We start from the raw sequence: 27,868 nt of genomic DNA, 5'->3' as shown, positions 1-27,868 counted from the left end.
TCTCTTCCAGGACTGAAAAGTTTATCCCCACCCCCACCCCATGACTTACTTCTGAGTAAACCATCCGGCTGGTTTCCTCCTGGTGCAGATCCGAAGCCCTCCCCGGCCTCTTTGGCCGTTCAATAGCAAAGCCTCCCCCCCCCTCGCTGGAGAAGACCTCCCCCCCCGCGCCTTGCACGGCCTCTCTGGGAAGCGGCTCGCTCAGTTTAACCCTTTCAGTGCTGCAGACGAATGGATGAGAAAAGCTCCCTCCGTCCTCTCCAGGAGGCGCCGCGCCCAGACCCGGGCGGAGGGGACGGACTTCAGTCAGGCTGCCCCCAGCCTATAATACAGCTCGACGGGGCTCCTCGGGAGTAACTCTGTATGGGGGATCCCAGGTATATTTACCTAAAAGGGGGGGGGGGGGGGAGGAGAGAGAGAAGGAGATGGAGGCAAACTCCTGCCCACTCCCCGTCAGCCATCCGAAGCCGGCCTCCCCACACAAGCCTCCGATTCAATGGGGCTTCCTCCCAAGAAAGCGGGTTTATGATTGCACGGGAAATGCCTGTCCCTGTCCCCTCTTCCCTGTTTCCCAAAACTACCCCGCCTGGGAGCCCCCTCTCTCTCCCTGCCGAGGGGGGTGGGGAGGATCCTGTTGGGAGTCTGTCCTATCGGAGAGGGTTGCCACCTCCTGCTTGGGAAATGCCTGGAGATTCCGTGCGCCTTGGTGTTTAGTCGTGCCGGCCACATGACCACGGAAACGTCTTCGGACAGCGCTGGCTCTTCGGCTTTGAAACGGAGATGAGCACCGCAACACTAGAGTCGGACTCGACCGGCTTTCGAGCAAGGGCACCTTTACCTTTACCTTCCCTCAGAGGCTTTAGGAGGTATACAAAGGGCTGTTTTCAGGTGGGGGGAGGTCTAAGGAAGGGCGCCCCTGACCTCACTGTTTCTAGGCAGCTTTAGGCAGGGCTTTGTGTGTGCGTGCGTGTGGCGGGGGGGGGGGGACTCACAGGGTCCTGAGTACCAGCACCTTTGGGGGGTGCATTCTGCCCAGTCCTGAGAGGGGAACTGGTGGCAAGCGCTGGCTCAGTGGTGGAGCATCTTCTTGGTATGCTGAAGATCCCAGGCTCCATCCCCAGCATCTCCAGTTAGAAGGATCAGGCAATATGGCAAACACGTCAGCCTGAGACCTTGGAGAGCCGCTGCCAGTCTCAGTAGGCAAAAGGGACCCTGATAGACTGATGGTCTGATTCGGTAGAAGGCAGCTTCATATGTTTATATGTGTACTGGCTCCCCCCCCCCCAAAAAAAAGTACTATTTTGAGGGGTTCCCGTAATGCGGGGGGCACAGTTCTGTGCAGCTTCTTTGCATGTCGGTTGCAGGCGATGCCAGCTGTGCAGCATCAGGAACAAACTGAACCCTGTTCTGTGGACTTAGCGGGATGGCGAAGGTGCGGGAACCTGTCTGCTCACTGGATTCCCTGTGGATCCCTTCTCAGAAGCAGGGTGCTAGGGAGGGTCGATGGAGCGACAGCTTGGGAGAGTCCTTTCTATGGGAATCTGACTCTCTCAGCCCTCTCCTGGCCTGCTGTTCAGCCAGGACCAGATCTGTACCACTGGGCATGATTTCCAGCCAAACGTTACAATTAGTCAGGTTTTGGTACCGACCTTTAAAGCCCTGAACAGTCTGGGACCAACATACCTTGGGGACCACCTTTCCTGGTATGTCTCCCAAAGAGCATTACGCTCTAGTGATCAAAATCTGCTGGTGGTCCCTGGCCCAAAGAGCATCTGGCTGTCCAGGGCTCTTTTTGTAGAAAAAGACCAGCAGTAAGTCATTAGCATAATAGGCCACACCCACCAGCAGGAACTCATTAGCATATTGGGCCACACCCACGACAGCACAGCTCATTAGCATACTAGGCCACACCCCCATGTTACCAGAAGTGTGGTCATCCAGCCACACCCACCTTTTGCTTGTTATTCTGTTTACCTTGTTTGTTGTCAAAACCCAGGGCTTTTTTGTAGCGGGAACTCCTTTGCATGTTAGGCCACACACCCCTAATGTAGCCAATCCTAATGAGTTTCTGCTGTTGGGTGTGGCCTATTATGCTAATGAGCTCCTGCTGGGCGTGGCCAACTCAGGAGCCAGCCGGAACTCCATTCCTGTGCGTTCCTGCCCAAAAATAGCTCTATGGCTGTCCTTTTTGACCCAGGCTCCAGTCTGGTGAAACACTCTTCTAGGCCCCACAGGACTTGCTACAGTTCCACAGGACCTGCAAAATGAAGTTGTTCCGCCAGGCTTATTGATGGCAGCGACGGGCTCCTTCTGACAGGTTTCTGGCCTCCCCCTCCTTCTCCTCGCTCCTCTTCCCTTCCCCTTTCCTTCTCATCAGACGGTTATATATTGCCCCTCCATAGGATTTTACGGCATCTTTTAGTGGTATAGCAGATTTATTTTATGGAACTTAGCGTATTTATTGTAATCTTAAGTGTATTTATTTGTATTTTTAAATTATTGTAGAATACTGTATGTTTTATAAATTGATGTTATCCTCTCTGAGCTGGTTCCGGGGAGAGTGGGTTACAAATCCAATAAATAAATAAATATGTCAGGAACATATTTGTGCAACCAATCCAAATAGAATCGGAAACGGTGCTTCTATGTTATTCCTATTAAATGCCACACTTTTCAGTTGGTTTTCCAAGCTACTTCCTCTGTAGTAACTGCCATAGGAGGTGGTGGCGGCTACAAGCATGGATGGCTTCAAGAGGGAATTAGATAAACATATGGAGCAGAGATCCATCAGTGGCTATTAGCCACAAGGTATAGATAGGGGCTCTGAGGCAAGTGATGCTCTGTATTCTTGGTGCTTGGGGGGGTCAACAGTGGGAGGGCTTCTAATGTCCTGGCCTGTCCACTGTTGGACCTCCTGATGGCACCTGGTATTTTTGGCCATTGTGTGACAGAGTGTTGGCCTGATCCAACATTGACTTCTTTTATGTTCTTAAATGTAAAATTGTAAAAAGTTGCCAGGACAAACATACTATTTGCCAGTAGAGGGCAATGCAGGATTACTTTTCACAAACCAGCCTCATGAAGCTGTTTTTTCCTGTGGCCATCCTCTGGCAATGAACTCCACATTTAAATAACTCTCTGTGTATAGAAGTATTTCCTTTTCCCCATCCTGAATCTACCGTTCATTGGCTTCACTGGATGCCCTCAAGTTCTAGCCTTTTGGAATACAAAGAAAAAGTTCTGTCTGTCAACTCTCTCCACCCCGTGCATAACTTTATAAACTTCTATCACATCCTGCTTTTTTCTAAACTGAGAAGTACCCAACTCTTCAGCCGTACTTCATAGGGAAGGTGCCCCAATCCCTCAATCTTCTTGGTTGACCTCCTCTGTACTTCTTCCAGCTCTGTTGTGTCTGTTTTGAGATACGGTGACCAGAACTGTACACGGCATTCCAAATGAGGCCGCACTATAGATCTATACAGTGAAATAGGGGGCAGGTTGACAGATAAAGGAAATAGGAGGAAGGGGGGAAATGGGGGGTGGTTTATCACAGAAGGGGGTAGATTGACAGCTAGTATCATAATGCCCATGTATAAATTTATGGTGTGGCCTCATTTGGAATACTGTGTACAGTTCTGGTCACCGCACCTCAAACAAAGATATTATAGCACTGGGGAAAGTGCAGAAAAGGACAACTAAAATGATTAAGGGGATGGAACACCTTTCCCTATGAAGAAAGGTTAAAGAGGTTAGAGCGCTTTAGCTTGGAGAAACGACAAATGAGGGGTGAGGCTTACAAAATTATGAGAGAGGTTTACAAAATTATGCATGGCATGCAGAAGGTAGAAAAGGAAGCACTTTCCCCCTTTTCTCACAATACAAGAACTTGTGGCCCCTTCATGAAATTAATGAGCACTAGGCTTAGAACAGATCAAAGGAAGTACTTCACCCAAAGAGTAACTAACACCTGAAGTTCTTTGCTGCAGGAAGTGGTGGTGGCTACAAGCACAGATAGCTTCAAGTAGGAACTGGATAAACATACGGAACAGAAGTCCATCAGTGGCTTTTAGCCACATGGTATAGATGGAACACTATGTCTGGGGGCAGTGATGCTCGGTACTTGGGGGGCCATAGTGGGAGGGCTTCTGGAGTTCTGGCCCCACTGGTGTACCTCCTCATGCTGCCTAGGGTTTGGCCACTGTATGACACAGAATGCTGGACTGGATGGGCCACCGGCCTGATCCAACATATGTCTGTATATGCAAGATCACAGCAAAGTCATGTAGGACATGAGGTTTAGATCCAGATGATCTGAATGACAGCTGAGTGGTCATATGACACTAATTGCGTCATATCAGTAAGTGTCACAGTGACTCAGCAATTGTACAGTACTGTGATGTGATTGGTCTGTACATGTATATATTGTAATTGATTCCTAGTCAAGCACTGCCTATATGGTTACGGCTGTTATGCGTAGCACTGCGTGGGTCAAAATCCTGATTTGCTACAAGCTGTGTATGTATATACTCTCTGTCAATAAACTGTAAATATTCTACAACAAACAACTCTGCTATTTTCCGGCTTCAAACACCGTCAACATGGCTTCTCTTATGTTCTCCAGAAACGGCGACAGAGGTCATTTCGGGGGGGAACGCGGGGGAACGCAGTTCCCCCGGGTGAGGTACAGGGGGGTGGGGCACATGATGAAGCCCCGCCCCCTGCTTCCGGCTGCCCTGCTTCCAGCCCTCATTCAGCCAGGAGGAGGCAGGAGAAGAGGTAGGGTAAGTTGCTTCCTCCCCGCCTCTCCCCACCCCTGCCTGCCTGGGGCCAGGGAGGGCCTTGGCGGGGCTTCCTCGCACTCCCGCTGGCCTTGCAGGTCCACCGCCGGGCCCCTGATGTCAGGGGGTGTGGCATATGCTAATGAGTTATGCTAATGAGTTCCCCTAGCTCTTTGTCTACGAAATGACCCCTGATTACGGCGACCTCTAAAAAGTCTGCAGCAACTGGACAAATGAGCCAGTGTCGTGTAACGGTAAGAGTATCGGACTAGTATCTGGGAAGCCTGGGTTTGAATCCCCACGTGTGCCATGGAATCTCACTGGGTGGCCTTGGGCCAGTCATGCTCCCTCAGCCTAACCTACCCCATAGGGTTGTTGTGAGGATAAAATGGAGAGGAAAACAATGTGAGCCCCCCCCCATTGGGGAGAAAGGCAGGGTACAAATGAATTAAATACACAAATAGCATCACCTGACTTTTAAAACAATTGTCACAAACTTTTAAAGCAGAATTGTAAGCCAACCTGGGGGCTCATGTTGACTGGTAGACAAATTATAAATGCTCTGAAGAAGTGAACAGGAGGAGGAGGAGCAGAAGGTGGAGAAGGAGGAGAAGAAGTTTTTATATCCCACTTTTCTCTACCAGAAGGCGTCTCCCTTCCTCTCCAGTGCAAGTGCAAAGAGATTTTGAGAAACGTGCTGGTAAAGAAAAGTTTTCTCCAGATTCATTAGAAACCAAAAATCAGCTGGGAGTGGAGTTTCAACGAGTGGAAGAGGTGGAGATTGTCAAAAAGCTGCATGCATTTTGCATGATTTTGCTTGCAGAAGATGTTTCTGTGCCATGCAAAGAAATTCCTTTTCCACTTCATACGTTATTTGTAAATAATGGATGGACTTCAGTGCCCCAAGATGCTACGGTCACTGCTTGCAATGGCTTTAATGGGGATTTAGAGAAATAGCAGAGGACAGGTCCATCAGCAGCTCTTTCAGATGATGGCTATCAAGGAGCTTAAAAGGTCTGAATGGAGCCTGAGGAGCAGACCATTCAGATATTTCTGCCTGTCTCTTTAACATTACACAGTTACGTGTGGATTCAGAGAGAGGGGATGCAATTTTGGTCCCCATTTTCTTTCCCTTGCTCAGTAGCCCTGTATTTATTTGGCTGTCCTCTGCATTCACTCCATATTGTAACCAATAACCATTTAAACAGCCAAATACTCTTTTTCTGTTTCTGAAATTGGGCTGCGGTCACACGGAGCATTAGCCACGCTACTGAGACGGATGATAGGCAGATTTTCCGGGCGCGATCACACTGCAACTTCTGGGAAGCGTAGAGCTCCCATGGCGAACCCGAGGCTTCCCGCCGAAGATGCGGAGTTAAAAACTAGTACCTCCGAGGTACTAGTTTCCGGAAACCGCGGGGCAAGGGCTGGCGTCTGATCGCGTTTCCAGTGGTAGTCCGTGGCATCCGGTGCCCGCCCATGTCCCGTCGCAAACAGGGGTTTTTTCCGGTCTCCACAGGATGCACAGAAGCACCCAACGGTGCATGCGCACGAAGAGGAAAGCGAAAGTTCCGTTGCTTCGCAGAACTGCGCATGCCGTTGGTGAGATCGCGCCGCACTGCCGTGTGATCGCCACCTCGCCCCTACCCACAGGACCTTGACGGGACCTGTGATCGGGCGGTCACACATTATTTTGCTCCGGGCCAAACTGCCACGCTCCCCCCCGCATTTTACGGCCCGTGTGACCGGGACCTTGGTGTGTTTGTGTCTCTGGATGCCTTTATAAACTTGGATCGTGCTTACCAAGGTACCAGTGGAAGCAGACAGGCCTTGCTGAGTTGAGACTATTTCTAACCAGTTTGATTCCTGAGATTTTCCTGCTTCCCTGGCAGTTTGGGATGGGCAAGTGATTTTTAATTTGTAGGAGAGTTTCTTAAAAGGCCTGCAGTAGAGCTTCTGGTGAGCAGGCTACCAGACAGAAGCACCTCTCACTCTTGGCCTGGTGGTGGCAGCAGAGAGTCAACCCCAGGTATGCTGGGGAAGGCTGGTACCAAGCTGAAGGGGACTCCTCTGTGAGGTCTAGCAGCTTAAGACCTGCGTTAAGGGAATTGCACGTCCCCGTCGTAAGAAAGGGGTGGCTGCAGGGTCTGTTTTCAAACATTTCCAAAGTCCACAACAGACATATCCCAATCATGTTGTTAATATTGATAGTCAATTACTAATGTTATATCAAATTTCAATGACTTATACATCATTCAATTATGGTTTTAAAAAGTGTTAGTGAAGGGGGGGGGGCAGAATGGGAGCTGTGGGGAGCCCAAGGCAAGGAAAATGTCCCAGAGTGGGCAGGACCTGCAAAAGCGTGCATTTTCTTGCCCAAAACAGGGAGCAAAGGTGCTTCCCCAAATTTGGAAAACTCTGCAGCCAAATGGGGGGGAGGGGTGGAACAGAAGCTACACAATTTTGGGGATGGGGTCCTGTGGATGCTCCAAAAATCTGTCTTTGTGGAAGCAGCCACGGAGCAGCAAGGTTCAAGAGACCAACTGTCCTGGCGGAGGAGATGTTTGTTCTGACAGCTTTTAAAAGTTGTACAACATTTACCACCTCTGAAGCTTTTTGAGCATGGAGCAGCTTGGAGGGGGGGGGGACTCTGAAAACTGTGGGATTTAATAGGAACAACATAGAAGTGCAGTTTCCTACTCTCTTTAGATTGCTGGTGCAAATATGCTCCTGACATAAAAGCCGTGGACTAAATGTAAGGGGTGGCCAGAAATCTAGCCCAGTGGAAGGGATGTGGCCCTGGCTGAATTGCAGGCCGAGAGTGTCAGGTTCCCATAAGGAGTCTCCCAAGCTGTCTGTGCATCGAGTGTAAAAAGAGGGAAGAAGAAAGAAGCAGCAGCGAAGAGATTGGATTTATACCCCACCCTTTACTACTTGAAGGAGTCTCAGAGCGGTTTACAATCTCCTTTCCCACTCCCCACAACGGACACCCTGTGAGGTAGATGAGGCTGAGAGAGCTCTTTCGAGAACTGGCCTTGAGAGAAGAAGAAGAAGAAGAGAAGAGATTGGATTTATACCCCGCCCTTCACTACCGAAAGGTGTCTCAGAGCGGCTTACAAACTCCTTTCCCCTCCCCTCCCCACAACAGACACCCTGTGAGGCGGGTGGGGCTGAGAGAACTCTGACAGAAACAGCTCTTATCAGAACTATGGCTTGCCCAAGGTCATCCAGCCAGGTGCAAGTGGAGGAGTGGGAAATCAAACCCGGTTCTCCCAGATTAAGTGGTCCACGCACTTAACCACTATACCAAACTGACTCTGAAAGAACCACTACACCAAACAGCGCCGAAAGAACTTGTAACTGACCCAAAGTCATACCAGCAGCTGCAAGCAGAGGAGTGGGGAATCAAACCCGATTCTCCCAGTTTAGAGTCCACGCTCTTAACCACTACACCAAACGGAAGGGATCCGCAGGAATCCAGAGAGCAGACAGATTCCCACCCCTTGGTTCTGTCGAATCCTGCCATCCGCAGCCTGTGCCCCTTGGAATTGAACTGCATCAAACGACACCCCACAGAGAAGAGGAAACCCCTTAAAGCAGAGCTTTCTTTCCTTTAAAAGGGGGGGGGGAGGCAGGACTCATAGTTGCCCTGCTTCCCCCCAACCAACCCCTCTCTCAGGACCTGGCCAAGCGCCCCTCCCCCCACCAAGGTTCTGGCACAAGAGGAAACTCTGAAACTCTCTGCAAGAACCAACGGCTGAGGGGAGGGGTGCCCTGCCGTAGACCTGCCACAGACTGAACAATCCCTTTTAATGAATACCCCCCCCAAAAAAAGGCTCTGAGGGAAGAGGAAGGGGCCGAAGCTCCCGGAATCCCCCAAGCTGGGGGTGGTGGCCACCAATGTTCCCTCTAAGCTGTGGAATCTTGTGAGCAAAAATTCTATCTTTTGCGCTACTGGCATGAAAGTTGTGAGCCAGCGATGTGGCTGCTGCATAAATTTGTTTGCTCTGGAGCCATCCTGGCCCCACTGCTGGACCTCCTGATGGCACCTGGTATTTTTGGCCACTGTGTGACAGAGTGTTGGATTGGATGGGCCATTGGCCTGATCCAGCATTGGCTTCTCTTCTGTTCTTCTGTTCTCATCCTTCCTGTAAAGGTAAAGGTAAAGGTTCCCTTGCTCGAAAGCCAGTCGAACCCGACTCTAGGGTTGCAGTGCTCATCTCCGTTTCAAAGCCGAAGAGCCAGCGCTGTCCGAAGACGTTTCCGTGGTCATGTGGCCGGCGCACGGAACGCTGTGACCTTCCCACTGAAGTGGTACCTATTTATCTACTTGCAATTTCTTGCTTTCGAACTGCTAGGTTGGCAGGAGCTGGAACTAGAGACGAACTCCGTCATGGTCTCGAACTGCTGAACTACCGACCTTCCACAGCCTGCAGTTCAGCGTCTTAACCACTTGAGCCACCGCAGCTCCCATCCTTCCTAAGCTGAGGCTAAAATCACAGTAACTCAGCTTGGAGGGAACACTGCCTGGCAACCCGATCCCCTAGGGCAGAAGCACCCCTGCCCGGGTAGCGAAAGGGGGCGATCCGGCTGGCCGGGTGGCTGTTTTGAGGAAGAGGGAAGAGGCTTGCAAGGGAGCACCGCTTTTCAGTGCCAACCTGGGAGGGAGGGAGCCCCACGGAGGAGGCCTCAGGAGGGCTCCGGTCAGACCTGCTTCGGATGGCTCGGCGCCAGCTCGCTTTAGCTTGTCTCGATTCCCTTTTCTCGACTCAACCAGCCTTGCTCGGAGTTACTCCAGAGGAGCCCCGTTGAGCTGCATTGCGGGGCGTCGCTGACGGTAGCCCGGCTGAACAGTCCAGTCCAGCGGGGGGGGCCTTCGTGGGAGGGGCGGGAAGCTTTTGCTCATTGGTCTGCAGCACCGAAAGGGTTAAAGCAGCCGAAGCGGTAGGGAAAGAGGGGGGGGGCTGCAAACGAGCAAAAGCCGGGGAGATTCTGGCAGCCGGAACCCGTGTAGGTTTACTCTCAAGTAAGTCACTTCAGGCTTGGAAAACAGAAATTATGTCGTGTGGCTCTTTTGCGCGTGGTGTGTGTGTTAAGTAGTTTTAATACGTGGTTTTCCGGTGGATGTTTTGATTTGTTCGCCACCGTGGTGGCCCTTGCAGGGGGCTGAAAGGCCCAGGAAGGAGTCCCAGGACTGATCACGGGAGGGCATTTTGGCAGGTGCTCTTCCCCCCATCTACAGGGGTTTTTTTTTGGGGGGGAGGTATTGTGTTACCGTAGCAGACGTCCTCTTTTCTTGGTGTCTGTTGCTATTATTTAGTCTAAATAAATCAATTATCAATTGTTATTTAAAAACAAGGAAGGTTAGGAACATTTCTAGTTAGTAGCAGTTATCGCAGCTTAAAAAGTGGGGCTTTTAAACATGAGATTCGTCATAGTGATCAGTTGTTTGAAGCAGTCAGTTGGGGAATATGTTCTCTTTTCTGCTTCTCAAGATATGGTAATTCTTCCTTACCTTGTCCTGTGTAGGGTAGATACCAGCTACATCAATCTGGCATCCCAGCAATGTGATCTTGTGATGCCTGAAAGATCAGACTTCTGAATCAATTCAGGAGTTGCGCTTTAGAGGAGGCCATAATTAACACATCATCGAAGGAAGGCAAAACCCCAGGATTGCCTGCCAATAAAGTTTTTGTAAACCACAGAAAGATTCCTGGTGCCACTGAGGTTCCACAGGGAAGGAGGTTCCAACAAAAGAAGAATAGATTGGATTTATACCCTACCCTTCACTCGGAGTCTCAGAGTGGCTTACAAACTCCTTTCCCTTCCCCACCCCACAACAGACACCCAGTGAGGTAGGTGGGGCTGAGAGAGCTCTGAGAGAACTGTTCTTGTGAGAACAGCTCTGATAGAACTATGGCTTGCCCAAGGTCATCCAGCAGCTGCAAGTGGAGGAGTGGGGAATCAAACCTGGTTCTCCCAGATGAGAGTCCGCATACTTAACCACTTCACCAAACTGGCTTGTCTATGTGCAATAATGGTTTGAGTATCTGCAGCCTTGTCATCCACTCTCAGCTGCTGACCGGCTTGAGCAAGGTCCAGTTTAGCAAAAATCTTTCTTCTTGCTAAGGCAGACAACAGCTGGTTTATGGCAGACATTGGGGGATATGGGTGTTGCTTGAGTGCCTGATTAACGGTACATATCTGGTCTGCCATTTAGTGGGACTCAAAGGCCCCTGCCACACGCAGGGGAAAAGGCGCGGCTTTTAAAAGCCGCACCAATGTTGACACGGCGCGGCGGGATCTCACGGATCCCCCGGCCGCGCCGCCGTTTCTCCCCGGCGCGATCAAACGCCGGGGAGAAAACACGCCCTACTCGGGGGCCGGCCGAACTGCGCATGTCCGGGCATGCGCAGTTCGGCTCCGGGCTGGGGTTGAGCCGGCGCAAGGAAGCGCCGGCTATCACACGCCCGGCTTGAAGCGCCCCAACGAGTTGAACCACCCAAGGTAGGTGGTTCAGTTTGGGGCGGGTCAGGGCGGATTTGGGCCAGTTCGGGCACGGAAGCAGGACGCTTCCCAGATGTTCTGGTGTGATCGCGCTGCTTTGATCCGCACCCGAACTGGCCCGCAACTGGCCCAAATCCCCTCGTGTGAACGGGACCAATGTGGATTACACAGAGTGACTCAATATGATCAACAGGATGGTACATTCAGTAAGCTATGAAATAGAACTTGGGTTGTAGAACCAACCAGAAATCTGGGGAAGAAGCAGTATTGAAGGAAAGCATAAATATTAACATGACCCACTAAATGATGCAAAGTGGCATAGTAGAATCCACCGTACAGAAAACTATATGCAGTAATATAGACTCCGGCCCCCAATGATTTATCCAAGTAACTTTGTGAAGCCTTTTGTACAGTGCTACCGTATTGCTTGCCTAGAAAAGCCCTCTTGAATAATTAAGTTTTTTGTTTACTTTGAGGAAAGCCAGGAGAGTAGGTGCCTTCTGACCTCCTCAGGCACACCATTTCTGGGGGCCAGAACGGAGAAGGCACACGTACAGGCCAGCCAGTGGAGGGATTGCAGAACTGCAGTAATATGCCTGTTCCATCTAGCTCCCGAGAATAGCCGAGACGTGGCGTTCTGCACCAGCTGGAGTTTCTGAATTGGTTTTGTGGGGGAGACCAATGTACAGTACATTACAGTAGTCTAGTCTCGATGTCACTGTGGCATGGATCCTGGTGGCCAGATCAGCTGTGAAGGGAGCATTTTTCGGGATAGGCTGAGTTGGGAGAAAGCCTTTCTTGCAACTGCATTAACTCTCTTCTTCAGCAATAATGTTGGGTCCAGTATAATGTTAAGACTCTTAACAGAGTCGGCGAAGGTTAGCTGAACCCCGCTGAAAGCAGGGAGCATAATGTCTTTCCAGACGTCTGCCTCCCCGACCTGCATCACTTCTGTCTTTTCAGGGTTTAGTTTCAATTTGTTCACTATTAGCCATTTAACCACAGCAGTTGAGGACCTCTACGGCATCGCTGCCTCCTCCTTCTTCTGCTCACCCAGCAGCCCCTCTGCCCTGACCTGGAGAGGCTGGAGGCCCCTCTGCCCCTTCCCCTCTGCTGGCTGATTGGGCTGGGCTGTTTCCCAACCCTTCCGGCCTACGGAGGAGGTATCTGCGATGGTTAAGCCCTTACCAGTTGCTTTGTCCTGGGCTCCAGTTTACCACTAGACAGACTGGTCCCCAGAAATCAAAGCTCATAACATCTGCAACAGATTTTAAAAAACCAAACAGAGATTTTTTTCTTTCTTTCCTGAAGGACCAAACAAGCATATTTTTAAAAAGTTTGATACTTAATAAAGCACAATGACATTAATCCTGATCCACAAACTACAAGGACGCTCCCGATCCACCAGGGTAATCCTTCAGTGTCTCTTGACCAGGATCAGTGATGTAACTGTTCTCTTTTCTTTCTGCTATTTTCAAATCTGTCCCTCTCCCTCTTCATAGTCAAGTGAATAAGTGTGTCTTTCCACAGTCAGAGGCGACCAAAGGGAAACAGGAAGGAGATGGAAGAGGAGGACCCAGGAAGACATGGGACAGGCAAGACAGCAAGCAAAAGCCGCCATCCCATCCAAGCATGGAGTGGAGCTGAATTTTGGGAAAGAGCTGTGCCAGAGTCTGTGATTCAGGACAATATGACCATAGATGTACGCAGCCGATGCTTCCGGCAGTTCTGCTATCGTGAGACCAATGGACCCCGAGAAGTTTGCAGCCAGCTCCATGGACTTTGCAACCACTGGCTGGAGCCAGAGAGGCACACTAAGAAACAGATCCTGGACCTGGTGATCCTGGAGCAGTTCCTGGCCATCCTGCCCCAGGAAATGCAGTGCTGGGTCAGAGGATGTGGGCCCGAGACCAGTTCTCAGGCGGTGGCCCTGGCCGAAGGTTTCCTCCTGAGTCAGGCAGAGGAGAAGAGGCAGGCAGAGCAGGTGAGGGGTTTTCATCCACTCGGTTCAAGCAATGACCTCATCCTAAGGATTCCTGCCAAATATTTCTCTCTGTGTGTGTGTGTGTGTGTGTGTGTTACCTGCCATTAAGTCTCTTCTGACTCATGGCAAGCTTACGATTTAATGTCTTCCAAAATGTCCTATAATGAACAGCCTTGCTCAGATCTTGCAGATGGAGGGCCCTGGCTTCCTTCATTGCGTCGATCCATCTCATGTTTGGCCTTCCTCTTTTCTTGCTGCCTTCGACTTTTCCTAGCATTATTGTCTTTTCCAGTGAGTCTTGTCTTCTCGTAGTGTCACCAAAGTACGATAGCCTCATTTTAGTCACTGTAGCTTCTAGGGAGAGCTCAGTGTTGATTTGATCTAGAGCCCACTGATTTGACCTTTGGGTGGTCCATGTTATGTGTAAAAACTCTCCTGTAAATACAGCGTTTCAAACGAATCAACTTCCTGTCAGCGTTCTTCATTGTCCACCTTTCACCCATACATAGTAATGGGCAGGGCTATTTTTGGGCAGGAACGCACAGGAACGGAGTTCCGGCTGGCTCCCAAGTTGGCCACGCCCAGCAGGAACTCATTAGCATAATAGGCCACACCCAACAGCAGAAAGTCATTAGGATTGGCTACATTAGGGGTGTGTGGCCTAACATGCAAAGGAGTTTCTGCTACAAAAAAAGCCCTGGGTTTTTACAACAAACAAGGTAAACAGAATAAGAAGCAAACGATGGGTGTGGCTGGATAACCACACTTCTGGTAACATGGGGGTGTGGCCTAATGTGCTAATGAGCTGTGCTGTCAGGGATGTGGCCCAATATGCTAATGAGTTCCTGTTGTTGGGTGTGGCCTATTATGCTAATGAGTTCCTGCTGGGCTTTTTCTACAAAAAGAGCCCTGGGAATGGCACGAATTAACTTGATCTTGGTCCCTGGTGACACATCCTTACACTTAAAAGACTATTTTCTAGCTCCTTCAGGGCTTTCCTTTCCAGACTCGGTCTCCTTCCAATTTCTTGTTTGCAGTCTCTTGATGATGGAGCCAAGGAACAGAAGAACTTGAACAATTTCTTCATCCTCAATCTTAAATTTCTGTCATTCCCTATTAGTCTTTACTTTTGCGTTGATGTTCAGATGTAATCCTGCATTGGCACTTTCTTTTTAGACCTTCATTATTAATTGTTTCAAGTGTTCACTATTTTCTGCCAATAATGTGGCGTCGTGTGCATATCTCAGATTGTTAATGTTCCTTCCACCAGTTTTCATTCCACCTTCACCTCAGAAAGATGAAATGCATTCTTGTCTGACACCTTTTCCAACTGGAAACCATTCTGTTTCTCCATATTTTGTCCAAACAGTGGCCTCTTGTCCAGAGTACAGGTTGCGCATCAAAGCAATCAGATGTTGTGGCACACCCGTTTCTTTTAAAACCAACCATAGCTTTTCAGGATCCACACAGTCAAAAGCTTTGCTGTAATCTATGAAACACACGTTGATTTTTTTTTCCAAAATTCTCTCTTATGCTCCAGTAACCAACATAAATTTGAAATCTGATTTCAAGTGCCTCATCCTTTTCTGAAACCAGTTTGAACCTCTGGCATTTCTCATTCCATATATGATAACAGACTATAAGATTTTGAGCTTCACTTTACTCCCATGAGGAATTAATGCAGTAGTTGCTGCAGTCTTTGATGTCTCCTGAATTGGAATGTAAAGTGAGCATTTCCAGTCTGTGGCTGTCATTTTATTTTCCATATTTGTTAGCATATTCTTGTTAAGATTTTGAGGGACCCCTCTGCTGAGCCTTGGAATAGTTATATTGATATCCCATCTACTCCTGGTGATTTGTTTTCCCCCATTGCTCTCAATGCATCTTTCATTTAACTTTCTAGAACCATTGGTTCTTCTTCAAAAGATTCTTCTTGAAAAGAATCTGTCATCCTTTCATTTCTTTTGTATCATTCTTCATTGTATTGTTCCCATCTTTCCTTAGATAGTTCTACCTCTAGATAAGCAGGGAAGAAAACCCAGCCCTGATTCTTGCCACTGTGGTTGAAGCAGGCCTGATGGTGGATGCAGGGATGAGAAGTCTGGGAGTGGGTCAGTATTCATCTCCTCAGCCTGTTCCATTCCTTCTCTTACCTATCTCCCTGCTGTTGTTTCAGATGTGGGGACAATCCATGAAGGTGGAAGCAAAGTTCTCTGAGGCAGAAGGAGCTCCATCGGAGGAAGGTCAGAGGGCGCAGGCCCAGGAGCATGCCCAAGATGCCCTCTTAAGTGGTAAGGGTATCCCATACCTAGATGGGATTGGGGCACATAGTGAAGTTATTGGGCAGAAGGTTCGTGACAGGGAGAAAAGGGAAATACTTTTGCAGACTACATAGAATGGAGTTCTGGGGTATAGTGCCGTATGGTGTAATGATCGCTATTCCACTTGAAGGAGGAGTAGACAGATTCATGGAGGGCAATTCCATTCTAATTTACATGAAGTAAAATACTATACATATCTCACCTTCCTTCTGTGGCTAGAGGGACTCAAGGTGGCTCAAGAAAGGAAACGAAGGCAAATCCTGGTGGAGCTATTAGCCGTGGTGAATAGATGGAAGCGCGACGTCCCCCTGACCTGGGTGGCCCAGACTAGCCCAGCCTCATCCAATCTCGGAAGCTAAGCAGGGTCAGCCCTGGTTAGTTCTTGGATGGGAGACCACCAGAGGAGTCCAGGGTTGCAATGCAGAGGCAGGCAATGGCATACCTCCTCTGAAAGTCTCTTGCTTTAAATAACTGGGTTCACTAAAAGTTGGCTGTGCCTTGAAAGTACTTTAGAAACACCCACCCACCCCCCATGTTCTAGGGCACGATACCTCTGAAACCTCATTGCTAGAGGCAATAATTTGGTTCTGTGCCCCTGCTTAAAGGCTTTCCAGGAGCATCAGGCAGGCCACAGTCAAAGTTTATAGTGGACTAGGGATGCCCGGCCATGGCCTGCCCCCCCTCTAGTGTTCCCTCTAAGCTGAGTTAGTGTGAGCTAGCTCACAGTTTTTTAGCCTCCGGCTCACACATTTTTGTCTTAGCTCAGGAAGGGCGGCTCCAGAGAAAACTAATTTATGCAGTAGCCAAATCACCTGCTCACAACTTTAATGCCAGTAGCTCACAAAGTAGAATTTTTGCTCACAGGACTCCACAGCTTAGAGGGAACATTGCTGCCCCCTCATGAGGTCTGAGGGTGGCACATGGGGTGGATGTGATGTGATGTTGATTTCTCGTCCAGCCAGATACCCGGATGGAAAGTCAGAGCATCAGCAGATGCCCTAGAAACCCGGCCTAGAGTTTCCAGAGCCTTGGCTGGTGTGCTAAAATCAAATCTAGATTTTTGGGCTGGATGTGATGGTGACATGTCATGCAATGTGACTTCCAGTCCCCTCTTTTCCTCCTTCCAGCCCAGACTCCAGGACAGGTGGGAGGGCCCAGCAGAGGGGAGAATGGTATGCCGGGGCTTTTGCTGAACCAGCAGGGATGCTGCAACCTTTTGAGCTCCAGGGTCCACAGGGCGCATTTCACGTTTCACAGAAGTCTGCGCGATACAAAGTCGAAAGCATAAATAAATATAAATGTGTTGGCAGCATTTATAACCCCCCCCTCCAGGCTCATCATCATCATTTATTTAATTTATACCCTGCCCTATCCCACGAGTACCTGTGGTGCTTCTCTTCCACCTCTCCTACTGTTTAGTAAAAGTCATTATTTTCTTGAGTGTAAAGAAGACAAGGTTTCACAGTCCTGGGAATGGGGATGCGTGCAGCAGAATTCAAAGAAGCAAACAAAATAGGAACTTGAGGTTAAAATTCACCCTTCCAATTTTGTCTCCCTTGCAGGCAGCAAAGAGACATTGTCGAGCCGTCGTCTTTGCAGGGGAGTCAGAACAGCTGCTCAGCCTCTGGTCCAGGTAGGGGGGTATATGGAGGGTAGTCGGGGCTCGTTTCATAGGCAGGCTTTTGCTACTGCTGTCCAAGGAAGAGAGGCTCTGAACGCCACTCTCTTTATGCGTACCAAGCTCTACATCCTGCACCCACCCATAATGCTCCCGTTGAGCGTGTAGCCTCGGCCTGTCATGATCTCTGACAAGGGAATCTGCCTTTTCTTTTAGGGTCCCTTTTCCTTTGAGGAGGTGTCCGTCCATTTCACTGAGGCAGAATGGGCCCTGCTGGATCTGAGCCAAAGAGCTCTCTACAGGGAAGTCATGCTGGAGAACTATGGGAGCGTGGCCTTTCTGGGTAAGGATCTGTCGTAGGTTCCAAAGGTGTGAATTGCTGCCATTGGGATGATGCATGAATCAAAATATTGAACAGTAATATGTGGTGGTGAGGCCTGCCCAGCTAGTTGGCCACCACTGGGGGCCTCAAGGAGTTGGGGTGGCAGTGGAAGTGATGTTCAGCATGCCCACGTAGAGCCATACAAGCCACCCCTCTGATCCAGGGGCAACTGAGGTCAGTGTTGTGACCAAGGCAGAGAGGGTGCCCTGTCCTGAGGCTAAGGCAGGGCTGAGAGGCCCTCAGAAAGACTCTGGAAGGGACCAGATCCCAATATCTCAGTTGCCAGCCTTTACAACACACCCTCCCCCTGGACAGGATTACGGCCATCGGCTCTGTCTGTGATCTGATATGGATCCGTCCCCCTTGTACAGGTTCACATTGTGGGCCTTGATCTTGATCATGTCCTTCCACAAGAATTTTTCCTCTTCCTTGGATTTTCTTCCTTCCCTATATAAGAATTCTCCCTCTCTCCCCCCTCTCTCCCCCCTCTCTCTGCCAAAGAAGCCAGGCGTAGGGCTCTTTTTGTAGCAGGTACTCATTTGCATATTAAGCGACACACCCCTAATGTAGCCAATCCTCCAAGAGCTTACAGTAGCTCCTGTAAGAAGATCTTGTAAAGCTCTTGGAGGATGGGCTACATTAGGGGGTGTGCCCTAATATGCAAAGGAGCTCCTGCTACAAAAAGAGCCCTGATTTGCCAGACAAAGGCTTCTCATCTGAAGAATGGCTGCAGAGTTTCTCTAGAAGATCTCAAGAGACTATTACCTTCCCAAATGAACTGTCTGCAAGTGAGTATCCCTTCATGGTTATATCAAGTGAATGGGCAAAGAATACCCATGGGCAAAGTTCCCTCTAAGCTGTGCTAGGGGGTACTGGTGCACAAAAGTTTAGCTGGCAGCATGGGGATTTTTGCCTCAGTCCACGAGTGAACTGAGAAGGCATTTTTTCCCCCCTCCATTGGAAACAATGGAGGATGGGGGCACCTCGTTCTGGGGCCCATAGAATTGGAGCCCCTGGTCCAATCTTTTTGAAACTTGGGGAGTTTTTTTGAAGAGAGGCACCAGGAGCTATGTTGCAAATTTGGTGCCTCTACTTCAAAAAACAGCCCCCCCCCGAGCCCCAGATACCCCCGGATTGATTCTCCATTATCGCCTATGATGCCCATTGACTATAGTGGTCCCCATAAGCTGTAATGAAGCTGCAAAAAATTGATTTTTTTTTGCACACCCCTATTATGCTTTTCAATATGATTTGTAAGCTGCCTTGAGTCACAGGGAAAATTGGGATATAAATATTTGAATAAATAAGCAATTTAGAAGAGGAGATTCGATTTCTACCCCACCCTTCACTACCCAAAGGAGTCTCAGAGTGGCGTACAATTTCCTTTCCCTTTCCCTCCCCACAACAGACACCCTGTGAGCAATGCTCCCTCTAAGCTGTGCAGACATGTGTGCAAAAATTCTACTTTGTGAGCTACTGGCATTAAAGTAGTGAGTGAGCCATTTGGCTACTGCATAAATTGGTTTGCTCTGGACCCATCCTCCCCTTAGAGGGAGCACTGCCTGTGAGGTAGGTAGGGCTGAGAGAGCTCTTTCGAGAACTGCTCGTGAGAGAACAGCTCTGAAAGAACTTGTGACTGACCCAAGATCACACCAGCAGCTTCATGTGGAGGAGTGGGGAATCAAACCCGGTTCTCCCAGATCAGAGTCCACGCTCCTAACCACTACACCCGACTGGCTCTCCCAAAATGGCTAAACCAGTTTAGGCTGGTTGATAACATCTAAGTAACTTCCTGTTAGGTTAGGCAGGGTTCTCACAGTGACTGTTCCACCTCTGTGAAACTTGACCTGTAATGCTGGTTGTCATATTTCCCACCCAAAAACCAAAGTAGACTGCAAGCCCCGCCAAGCCTACCAATATAGTGGACTGGGGTGGGTAGACCTGTTCTCTGGAGGCCAAGCCTACCAATATAGTGGACTGGGGTGGGTAGACCTGTTCTCTGGAGGCCAAGCCTACCAATATAGTGGACTGGGGTGGGTAGACCTGTTCTCTGGAGGCCAGGTCTACCAATATAGTGGTCTGGGGTGGGTAGACCTGTTCTCTGGAGGCCAAGCCTACCAATATAGTGGACTGTGATAGGTAGACCTGTTCTCTGGAGGCCAAGCCTACCAATATAGTGGACTGGGGTGGGTAGACCTGTTCTCTGGAGGCCAGGTCTACCAATATAGTGGTCTGGGGTGGGTAGACCTGTTCTCTGGAGGCCAAGCCTACCAATATAGTGGACTGTGATAGGTAGACCTGTTCTCTGGAGGCCAAGCCTACCAATATAGTGGACTGGGGTGGGTAGACCTGTTCTCTGGAGGCCAGGTCTACCAATATAGTGGACTGGGGTGGGTAGACCTGTTCTCTGGAGGTCTACCAATATAATGGAAAGGGGAGGGTAGACCTGTTCTCTGGAGTGAAAAGGGGAGGGGAGACCTGATCTCTGGAGGCCAGGTCTACCATTATAGCGGAAAGGGGAGGGTAGACCTGTTCATCAAAGGCCAGGTCTACCAATACAGCGGAAAGGGCCAAGTAGATCCATTCTCTGGGGCCTGGTCTACCCCCATAGAGGACATTTTCTGTAATGAAATTTTACTTGAATCTGGTTCCTCTTATAATGTTTACATTATTCTTAAAATACAGTTTAAATATAGTTTAAAATAATTCATTCTGAGATTTTTAAAAGGTTATGGAAATAATCTAAAAAACTAATTTACACGATAGTCAAATGTAGTCTCACTCACAACTTTAATGCTGCTAGCTTTTTTCACTCACGTGGAAGAATGGGGCCTATTCACGTCTATGCAACCCTTGGTTTGGTAGAATTATTAAGCCTGCTGGGTAAGGAGGGAGGGGGGCCTTCTGGGGCCTGGGATCCAGAGGCTTGGAAGCTCCTTCTGGGGCTGAGCATACCTCTGCCTGTTGAGTGGCTGCACTATCCTTAAATATTGGATTTTTTTGGGGGGGGGGGAGGTCCAAGAACAGTCCCCTGGATGAGGCCAAAGACACATCAACCCTTTCGTACAGCAATCACCTGGATGCCTTCGGGCCTTAGGTGGAGATGGATTTGAGTGCTTTCTTTGGAGCTGTTCTACCTTACAGGGGCAGCTGCTGGGTGACCTTGGGCAAGCCATAGTTCTGTCAGAGCTGTTCTCTCAAGGACAGTTCTGGAAAGAGCTCCCTCAGCCCCACCTCCCTCACAGGGTGTCTGTTGTGGGGAGGGGAAGGGCAAGGAGTTTGTAAGCTGCTCTGAGACTCCGAGTGAAGGGCAGGATATAAATCCAATCTCTTCTCTTCTTCTTCTTCTTCAATTAAAACTGCCACCCAAGGAAAACTCGCTGAAGCCAAACCACAGAGCATCCTCTGTTGTGGTGAGGGGGATCAGTCCTCATTCCAAGAGGGCAGACTCATGTCCTATTGAAAATATTCCCACTGACCCTGTCAGCCCATCAAACACAGAGTCAAGTTTTCAGTTTAAGCACAGTTTGTTGAGCCACGACAGGATAGAGAAAATACGGTAGCAACCCCCTTTTCCCCAAGAGGGAAGCGACCAACTCCTTCCCAAAGGCTAAGTCCCTTCCAGCTCTTTGTGGCAGAAAAGCATCTGCCACAGAAAAACACATCCAGACACCAAAAAGTCAAGTATACCTGTCCACTCAGTGTACCCTGATGCCTGGGTTTCTCCAAGGACAGCCAACACTATCTCCCTCTGTCCCCAAGGAAAGCCAATGTTGGATCAGGCCAGTGGCCCATCCAGTCCAACACTCTCTCACACAGTGTCCAAAAAATACCAGGTGCCAATAGGAGGTCCACCAGTGGGGCCAGGACACTAGAAACCCTCCCACTGTTGCCCCCCCTCAAGCATCAAGACTTCTGTGCATCCCTTGCCCCAGACTGAGAGTTCCTATCTATACCTTGTGGCTAATAGTCACTGATGGACCTCTGCTCCATATGTTTATCCAATTACTTCTTGAAGCCGTCCACACGTGTAGCCGCCGCCACCTCCTGTGGCAGTGAATTCCACGTGTTAATCACTCTTTGGGTGAAGAAGGACTTCCTTTTATCCGTTCTAACCCAACTGCTCAGCAATTTCATTGAGTGCCCACGAGTTCTTCTATTGTGAGAAAGGGAGAAAAGTACGTCTTTCTCTACCTGCTCTATCCCATGCATAATCTTATAAACTTCAGTCATATCACCCCTCAACTGTTGTTTCTCCAAGCTAAAGAGCTCCAAGCGCTTTAACCTTTCTTCATAGGGAAAGTGTTCCAAACCCTTTTATCATTCTTGTTGCCCTTTTCTGCACTTTTTTCCAATGCTATAATATCCTTTTTGAGGTGTGGTGACCAGAACTGTACACAGTACTCCAAATGAAGTCGCACCATTGATTTATACAGGGGTATTATGATACTGGCTGATCTGTTTTCAGTTCCCTTCCTAATAATCCCCAGCATAGCGTTGGCCTTTTTCATTGCAGTCGCACACTATCTCGGCATTTTCAGAGTTATCTACTATGACTCCAAGATCTCTCTCTTGGTCAGTCTCTGCCAGTTCGGACCCCATCAAGTTGTATTTATAGTTAGGATTTTTGGCTCTGATGTGCATCACCTTGTACATGGCCACACTAAACCCCATTTGCCACATTGATGCCCACTCACCCATCCTCGACAGATCCCTTTGGAGTGCTTCACAATCCTCCCTGGTTATCACCACCCTGAACAACTTCATGTCATCCGCAAATTTAGCCACTGCTTACTCCCAACTCCAAATCATTAATGAACAAGTTAAAAAGCATCGGACCGAGTACTGATCTCTGTGGTACCCCACTGCTTACCACCCTCCAATGAGAAAATTACCCATTTATACATTCTCTGTTTCCTATTAATGAGCCACTTTTTGATCCACAAAAGGACTTGTCCTTTTATCCCATGACTATTCAGCTTACTTAGGAGCTTTTGATGAGGAACTTTATCATGCTGGACACATGCATATCTGCATGCTCACTGCATGTTGCAGGTGTTTTGAGAGGATGGGACAGACACTTTCTGGGGTCTTATTTGGACTTTTTGGCACTGTGTGTTCCTCTGGGGCGGGCTTCCAGAGGGCCTTACTCTACTGTAAAAAATTAATGACCTTGAGGCCTGATAACCAGTCTTCTGGCTGTCTCTTGCTGACGATAAGATACACTTCTTTCCAGATAGACAGGCTGACTCTCCTTCTAGGAAAGGCAGAAATCCCTGGATGATTCAGATATGGCTGTGCATTAGACAATAGACAGGCCTGGCTAAGGTGCAGCGAGCGACTCAGAAATAACAAGAAAATGGCTCTGACCTTGAGAAAGGTGGCCCTACACTACAGGGTTGGTTTTCTCATCAGTAATGACCTCCCTCCCTAAGAACTGGGACCTTTTACAAAAACAATGGGGGCCCCTTTTGAACCGTGGGGTTCACTTGGTGAGCTACTGGCTGGCTCCCCCCCAGAAAACATGTATTTGGGGGAGGCTGAAAACCAGCTCCTCCTGGCTCTGTTCACAACTGGAAGGAAACTCTCAGTGCAGTTGCAGGACAGGATATGTTGATAATTTCTCGTATCTAATTATCAAGAGCAGTGAATCAAAAGAGCTGCACAGCAAGACAAATGGGAACAGTGGGGGGAATCATTCTTTGCCACTTTTCCCCTTAAAGTACATAAGGGGAGTTTGGGGAGAGGAATATAAAAACAGCTCTACAGGAGGACCTGGCAGGGACAAGGTGTGACCAGTGGCTCAGTGTGGGAGGAAAGAAGATTTGATAGGAGAAATGCACACCCCTGTATAAGTCAATGGTGCGACCTCATTTGGAATACTGTGTACAGTTCTGGTCACCACACCTCAGAAAGGATATTATAGCATTGGAAAAAGTGCAAAAGACGGCAACTAGAATGATGAAAGGGTTGGAACACTTTCCCTATGAGGAAAGGTTAAAGCGCTTGGGGCTCTTTACCTTGGAGAAACAATGGCTGAGGGGTGACATGATCGAGGTTTACAAGATTATGCATGGGATAGAGCAGGTAGAGAAAGAAGTCCTTTTATCCCTTTCTCACAATACAAGAACTCGTGGGCAATGAAATTGCTGAGAAGTCAGGTTAGAACAGATAAAAGGAAGTACTTCTTCACCCAAAAAGTGATTAACACATGGAATTCACTGCCACAGGAGGTGGTGGTGGCTACAAGCATGGACGGCTTCAAGAGGGAATTAGATAAACATATGGAGCAGAGGTCCATCAGTGACTATTAGCCACAAGGTATAGATAGGGGCTCAGGGGCAAGTGATGTTCTGTCTTCTTAGTGCTTGGAGGGGGCCAACAGTGGGAGGGCTTCTAGTGTCCTGACCCCACTGGTGGACCTCCCGATGGCACCTGGTATTTCTGGCCACTGTGTGATACAGAGTGTTGGACTGGATGGGCCACTGGCCTGATCCAACATCGACTTCTCTTATGTTCTTATGTTCACACTCATTCAGAAGCAGTGCCTGACTTGTGGCTTAGCTTCTTGCATGGGTGCTGATTGAAACTCTTTATTCCAGCAGCAGATGTAGAGAAGACAGTTGGGGAATTCCAGGGGTCCTCTTTGGAAAAAGCCAAAAATGAAGATGCCGAAGGACACTTCAGAGATTGGGATGGACCTCAGAGGCAGGAGGGAAGCCACACAGGTAAAAGGAGGGATGAGCCCATTCCTTGCTGAGGAGGGAGTTTCCATGAAATCCAACTCCAAGAAGAAAGGTCAATCAAAAAAAGAAGGAACAAAGGCCTCCATCCTAACCAAAGAATTTACTCCACGGAAAATGAAAATGAAAAGTGTGGCCTTTGCAAAGACCTTCAGTCAGAGAATGAACACAGATTTCCTTAGAAAAGAAACCGTATAATTGCTTGCACTGCGCAAAAAGCTTCAGTCACAAAAGTTCCCTTAATTCACATCAAAGAAGTCACACAGGTGGGGAGCCATAGAAATGGTTAGAGTCCAAACCAAGCGTCTCTAATATAGGAGGCGGCATCATCATCATCATCATCAGGGCGTCTTACAGTCAGATAAAATTCCAATTATATAAATAACATCAATAACATTAAAACATATTAAAACCGTAATAATAAAAGGCTAGTCTTCTATTGGCGCTGATTGGTCTTCAGATGTCAAAACCAGCTTCAAAAGTCATAGGGCAGCTTCAGGTGTCGTTAGAAAAGGGGGAATTGGCATGGGCAGAAATTAGGGTCCAGCGGATCAGGACTCTTCACCATACAGTATCAGTTGCCATTGCCAGTGGCATTGGCGATCGAAATGGTATTGATCGTGGTCATGGTGGTGGTGGTGGTGGTGGCGGCGGCGGCTCCAAAGTCCTGGTGGACGAGCTCCATTTTGCAAGCCCTCCAGAACTGTGAAATGTCCCACAGGGCCCTGGTCTCCTCTGGGAGCTCATTCCAGAAGAGTGGAGCTGCCACAGAAAAAGCCCTGGCCCTGGTCGTCACCAGTGTTTCCTCTAAGCTGAGTTAGTGTGAGCTAGCTCACAGTTTTTTAGCCTCCGGCTCACACATTTTTTGTCTTGGCTCAGGAAGGATGGCTCCAGAGCAAACTAATTTGCTTGCTCACAACTTTAATGCCAGTAACTCACAAAGTAGGATTTTTGCTCACAAGACTCCACAGCTTAGAGGGAACATTGGTCGTCACCAGCCTGGCCTCCTTAATGCTCGGGAGGACCAGCCAATTCTGGACCCCTGATCGCAGTGCTCTCTGGGACACATATAGGGAAAGGCGGTCCATTAGGTATGTAAGTCCCTGGCCATAAAGGGCTTTAAAGGTAAGAACCAGCACTTTGAAGCAGATCCGGTATGCTATAGGCGGCCAGTGCAATGCCCTCAGCACAGGCTGAATGTGCTCCCAGAGAGGGAGACCCGTCAACTTTAAAATGTATATTATTGAACACATCCATGTACAGCAGGAAGAAGCCACTGAAATATTTGGAGTGTGTATGGAACTTCAGGTTCATATCAGACCTCCTTGCATGGGTTCTAACATGGGATCTCTCTCTTTATTCCAGCAGGGGATGATCAGAGGAATGAGGAGGATGAGGAACTGCACTCTCTATCACCAGATGATGTCAAGAATGAAGACGTCAAGGATGAAGTTGGTCCCAAGAGGCACAAAGACAGCCACATGGTCAAGAAGAGGGATAAACCCATTCCTTGCCAAGGGAGGGATTTTCCTGAAATAATTCACATGGTGGAGGAAACATACAAGTGCTTGGAGTGTGGAATGAACTTCTCAGATCAATCCCAATATAATGTCCATTTACAAATGCACAGTGGAAAGAAGACCCATCAATGCCTGGAGTGTGGAAAGACCATGATTCACAGAGCAGAACTCCTTAGACATCAAAGAACACATACAGGAGGGAAACCTTATAGCTGCTCAGACTGTGGCAAGAGCTTCTCAGAGAACTCAGACCTTGTTCAGCACCAGAGAATTCACTCAGAAGAAAATGTGTTTATCTGCTCAGAGACTGGAATGGCGTTCTCTGATGGAGGAAAGCGTAATATGCATCTTCCAAAGTACAATATAATGAAGGCACATAAATGTTTCTGGTGCGGAAAGTTCTTCAAATACAGATCACAGCTCCTTGTGCACCAAAGGATACACAGAGGGGAGAAACCGTTTGAATGCTCAGAGTGTGGAATGAAATTTTGTCAGCGTAGCAATCTTCAGCAGCATCTAAGAACCCACACAGGAGAGAAGCCTTTTGAATGTACAGAGTGTGGGAAGAGATTCAGTCAGAATGGTGCTCATCAGCAGCATCTAAGAACCCACACAGGGGAGAAACCTTTTGAGTGCTCTGAGTGTGGAAAGAGATTCAGTCGGAGTGATGCTCTGCAAAATCATCTGAGAAGCCACACAGGAGAGAAGCCTTTTGAATGCTTAGAGTGTGGGAAGAGATTCAGTCACAGTGGCGCTCTTAAAAATCACCTAACAACCCACACAGGGGAAAAGCCCTTTGAATGCTCAGAGTGTGGGAAGAGATTCAGTCAGTTTGGCAATCTTCAACAGCATCAAATAATCCACACAGGGGAGAAGCCTTTCGAATGCTTAGAGTGTGGGAAGAGATTCAGTCAGTTTGGCAATCTTCAACAGCATCAAATAATCCACACAGGGGAGAAGCCTTTTGAATGCTCAGCATGTGAGAAGAAATTCAGTCAGCTTCGCAATCTTCAAGAGCATCAAAGAACCCACACAGGAGAGAAACCTTTCGAATGCTCAGAGTGTGGAAAGAGATTCAGTCGTAGTGGCACTCTACAACAGCATCAAAGAATCCACTCAGGAGAGAAACCTTTTGAATGCTCAGAGTGTGGAATGAAATTCAGTCAGCGTGGCCATCTTCAACGGCATCAGATAATCCACACAGGGGAGAAGCCTTTCGAATGCTTAGAGTGTGGAAAGAGATTCAGTCAGTTTAGCAATCTTCAACAGCATCAAATAATCCACACAGGGGAGAAGCCTTTTGAATGCTCAGAGTGCGGAATGAAATTCAGTCAGCGTGGCCATCTTCAACGGCATCAGATAATCCACACAGGGGAGAAGCCTTTCGAATGCTTAGAGTGTGGAAAGAGATTCAGACACAGTTGCAGTCTCCAAGAACATCAAAGAATCCACATGGGGGAGAAACTTTTGGAATGTTCAGAGGATGGGAAAAGATTCAGGTTAAGTTGCAGTCTTCAGGAGCATCAAAGAATCTATACAGGGGAGAAACCTTTTGAATGCTCAGTGTGTGGAAAGAGATTCAGGTTGAGTCGCAATCTTCAGGGGCATCAAAGAACGCACACGGGGGAGAAACCTTTTGAATGCTCAGAGTGTGGGAAGAGATTCAATCACAGTGGCAATCTTCAACAGCATCAGAGAAGCCACACAGGGGAGAAACCTTTTGAATGCTCCCAGTGTGCAAAGAGATTCAGTCGGAGTAATGCTCTTCAAAATCATCTAAGAACCCACACAGGGGAGAAGCCTTTTGAATGCTCAGAGTGTGGGAAGAGATACAGTCAGAGTGGCACTCTTCAGCGGCATCAAAGAAACCACACAAGGAAAGCCATGTAACTTCTTAGCCCAGGGATGTCTAAGTCATTTGTTACAAGGACCTAACATTATTCTTACTTTGTCAGGCCGGGCCATGCATTCTATAAAACGTAATAACATGTACCAGAGATATAAACTTTAGAAAG

The 27,868-nt window shown here is 48.6% G+C and overlaps 1 protein-coding gene across 1 annotated transcript; it reads left to right on the top strand.

Moving 5' to 3' along the window:
- Window positions 1–1,423: 1,423 nt before the first annotated feature.
- On the top strand, window positions 1,424–27,868 carry LOC107124579 (zinc finger protein 260-like). Its single transcript, XM_015428065.1, has 3 exons — window positions 1,424–1,432; window positions 15,446–15,560; window positions 25,753–27,868. The coding sequence occupies exons 1-3, from the start codon at window positions 1,424–1,426 to the stop codon at window positions 27,741–27,743; spliced, it is 2,115 nt and encodes a 704-aa protein (XP_015283551.1). The 3' UTR covers window positions 27,744–27,868.

This window comes from Gekko japonicus, unplaced genomic scaffold, assembly GCF_001447785.1.
Source record: "Gekko japonicus isolate JY-2015 unplaced genomic scaffold, Gekko_japonicus_V1.1 scaffold1053, whole genome shotgun sequence".
Taxonomy (NCBI): domain Eukaryota; kingdom Metazoa; phylum Chordata; class Lepidosauria; order Squamata; family Gekkonidae; genus Gekko; species Gekko japonicus.
Note: the sequence above shows the minus strand (reverse complement) of the source record. Positions and strands in the feature narration are given on the sequence as shown.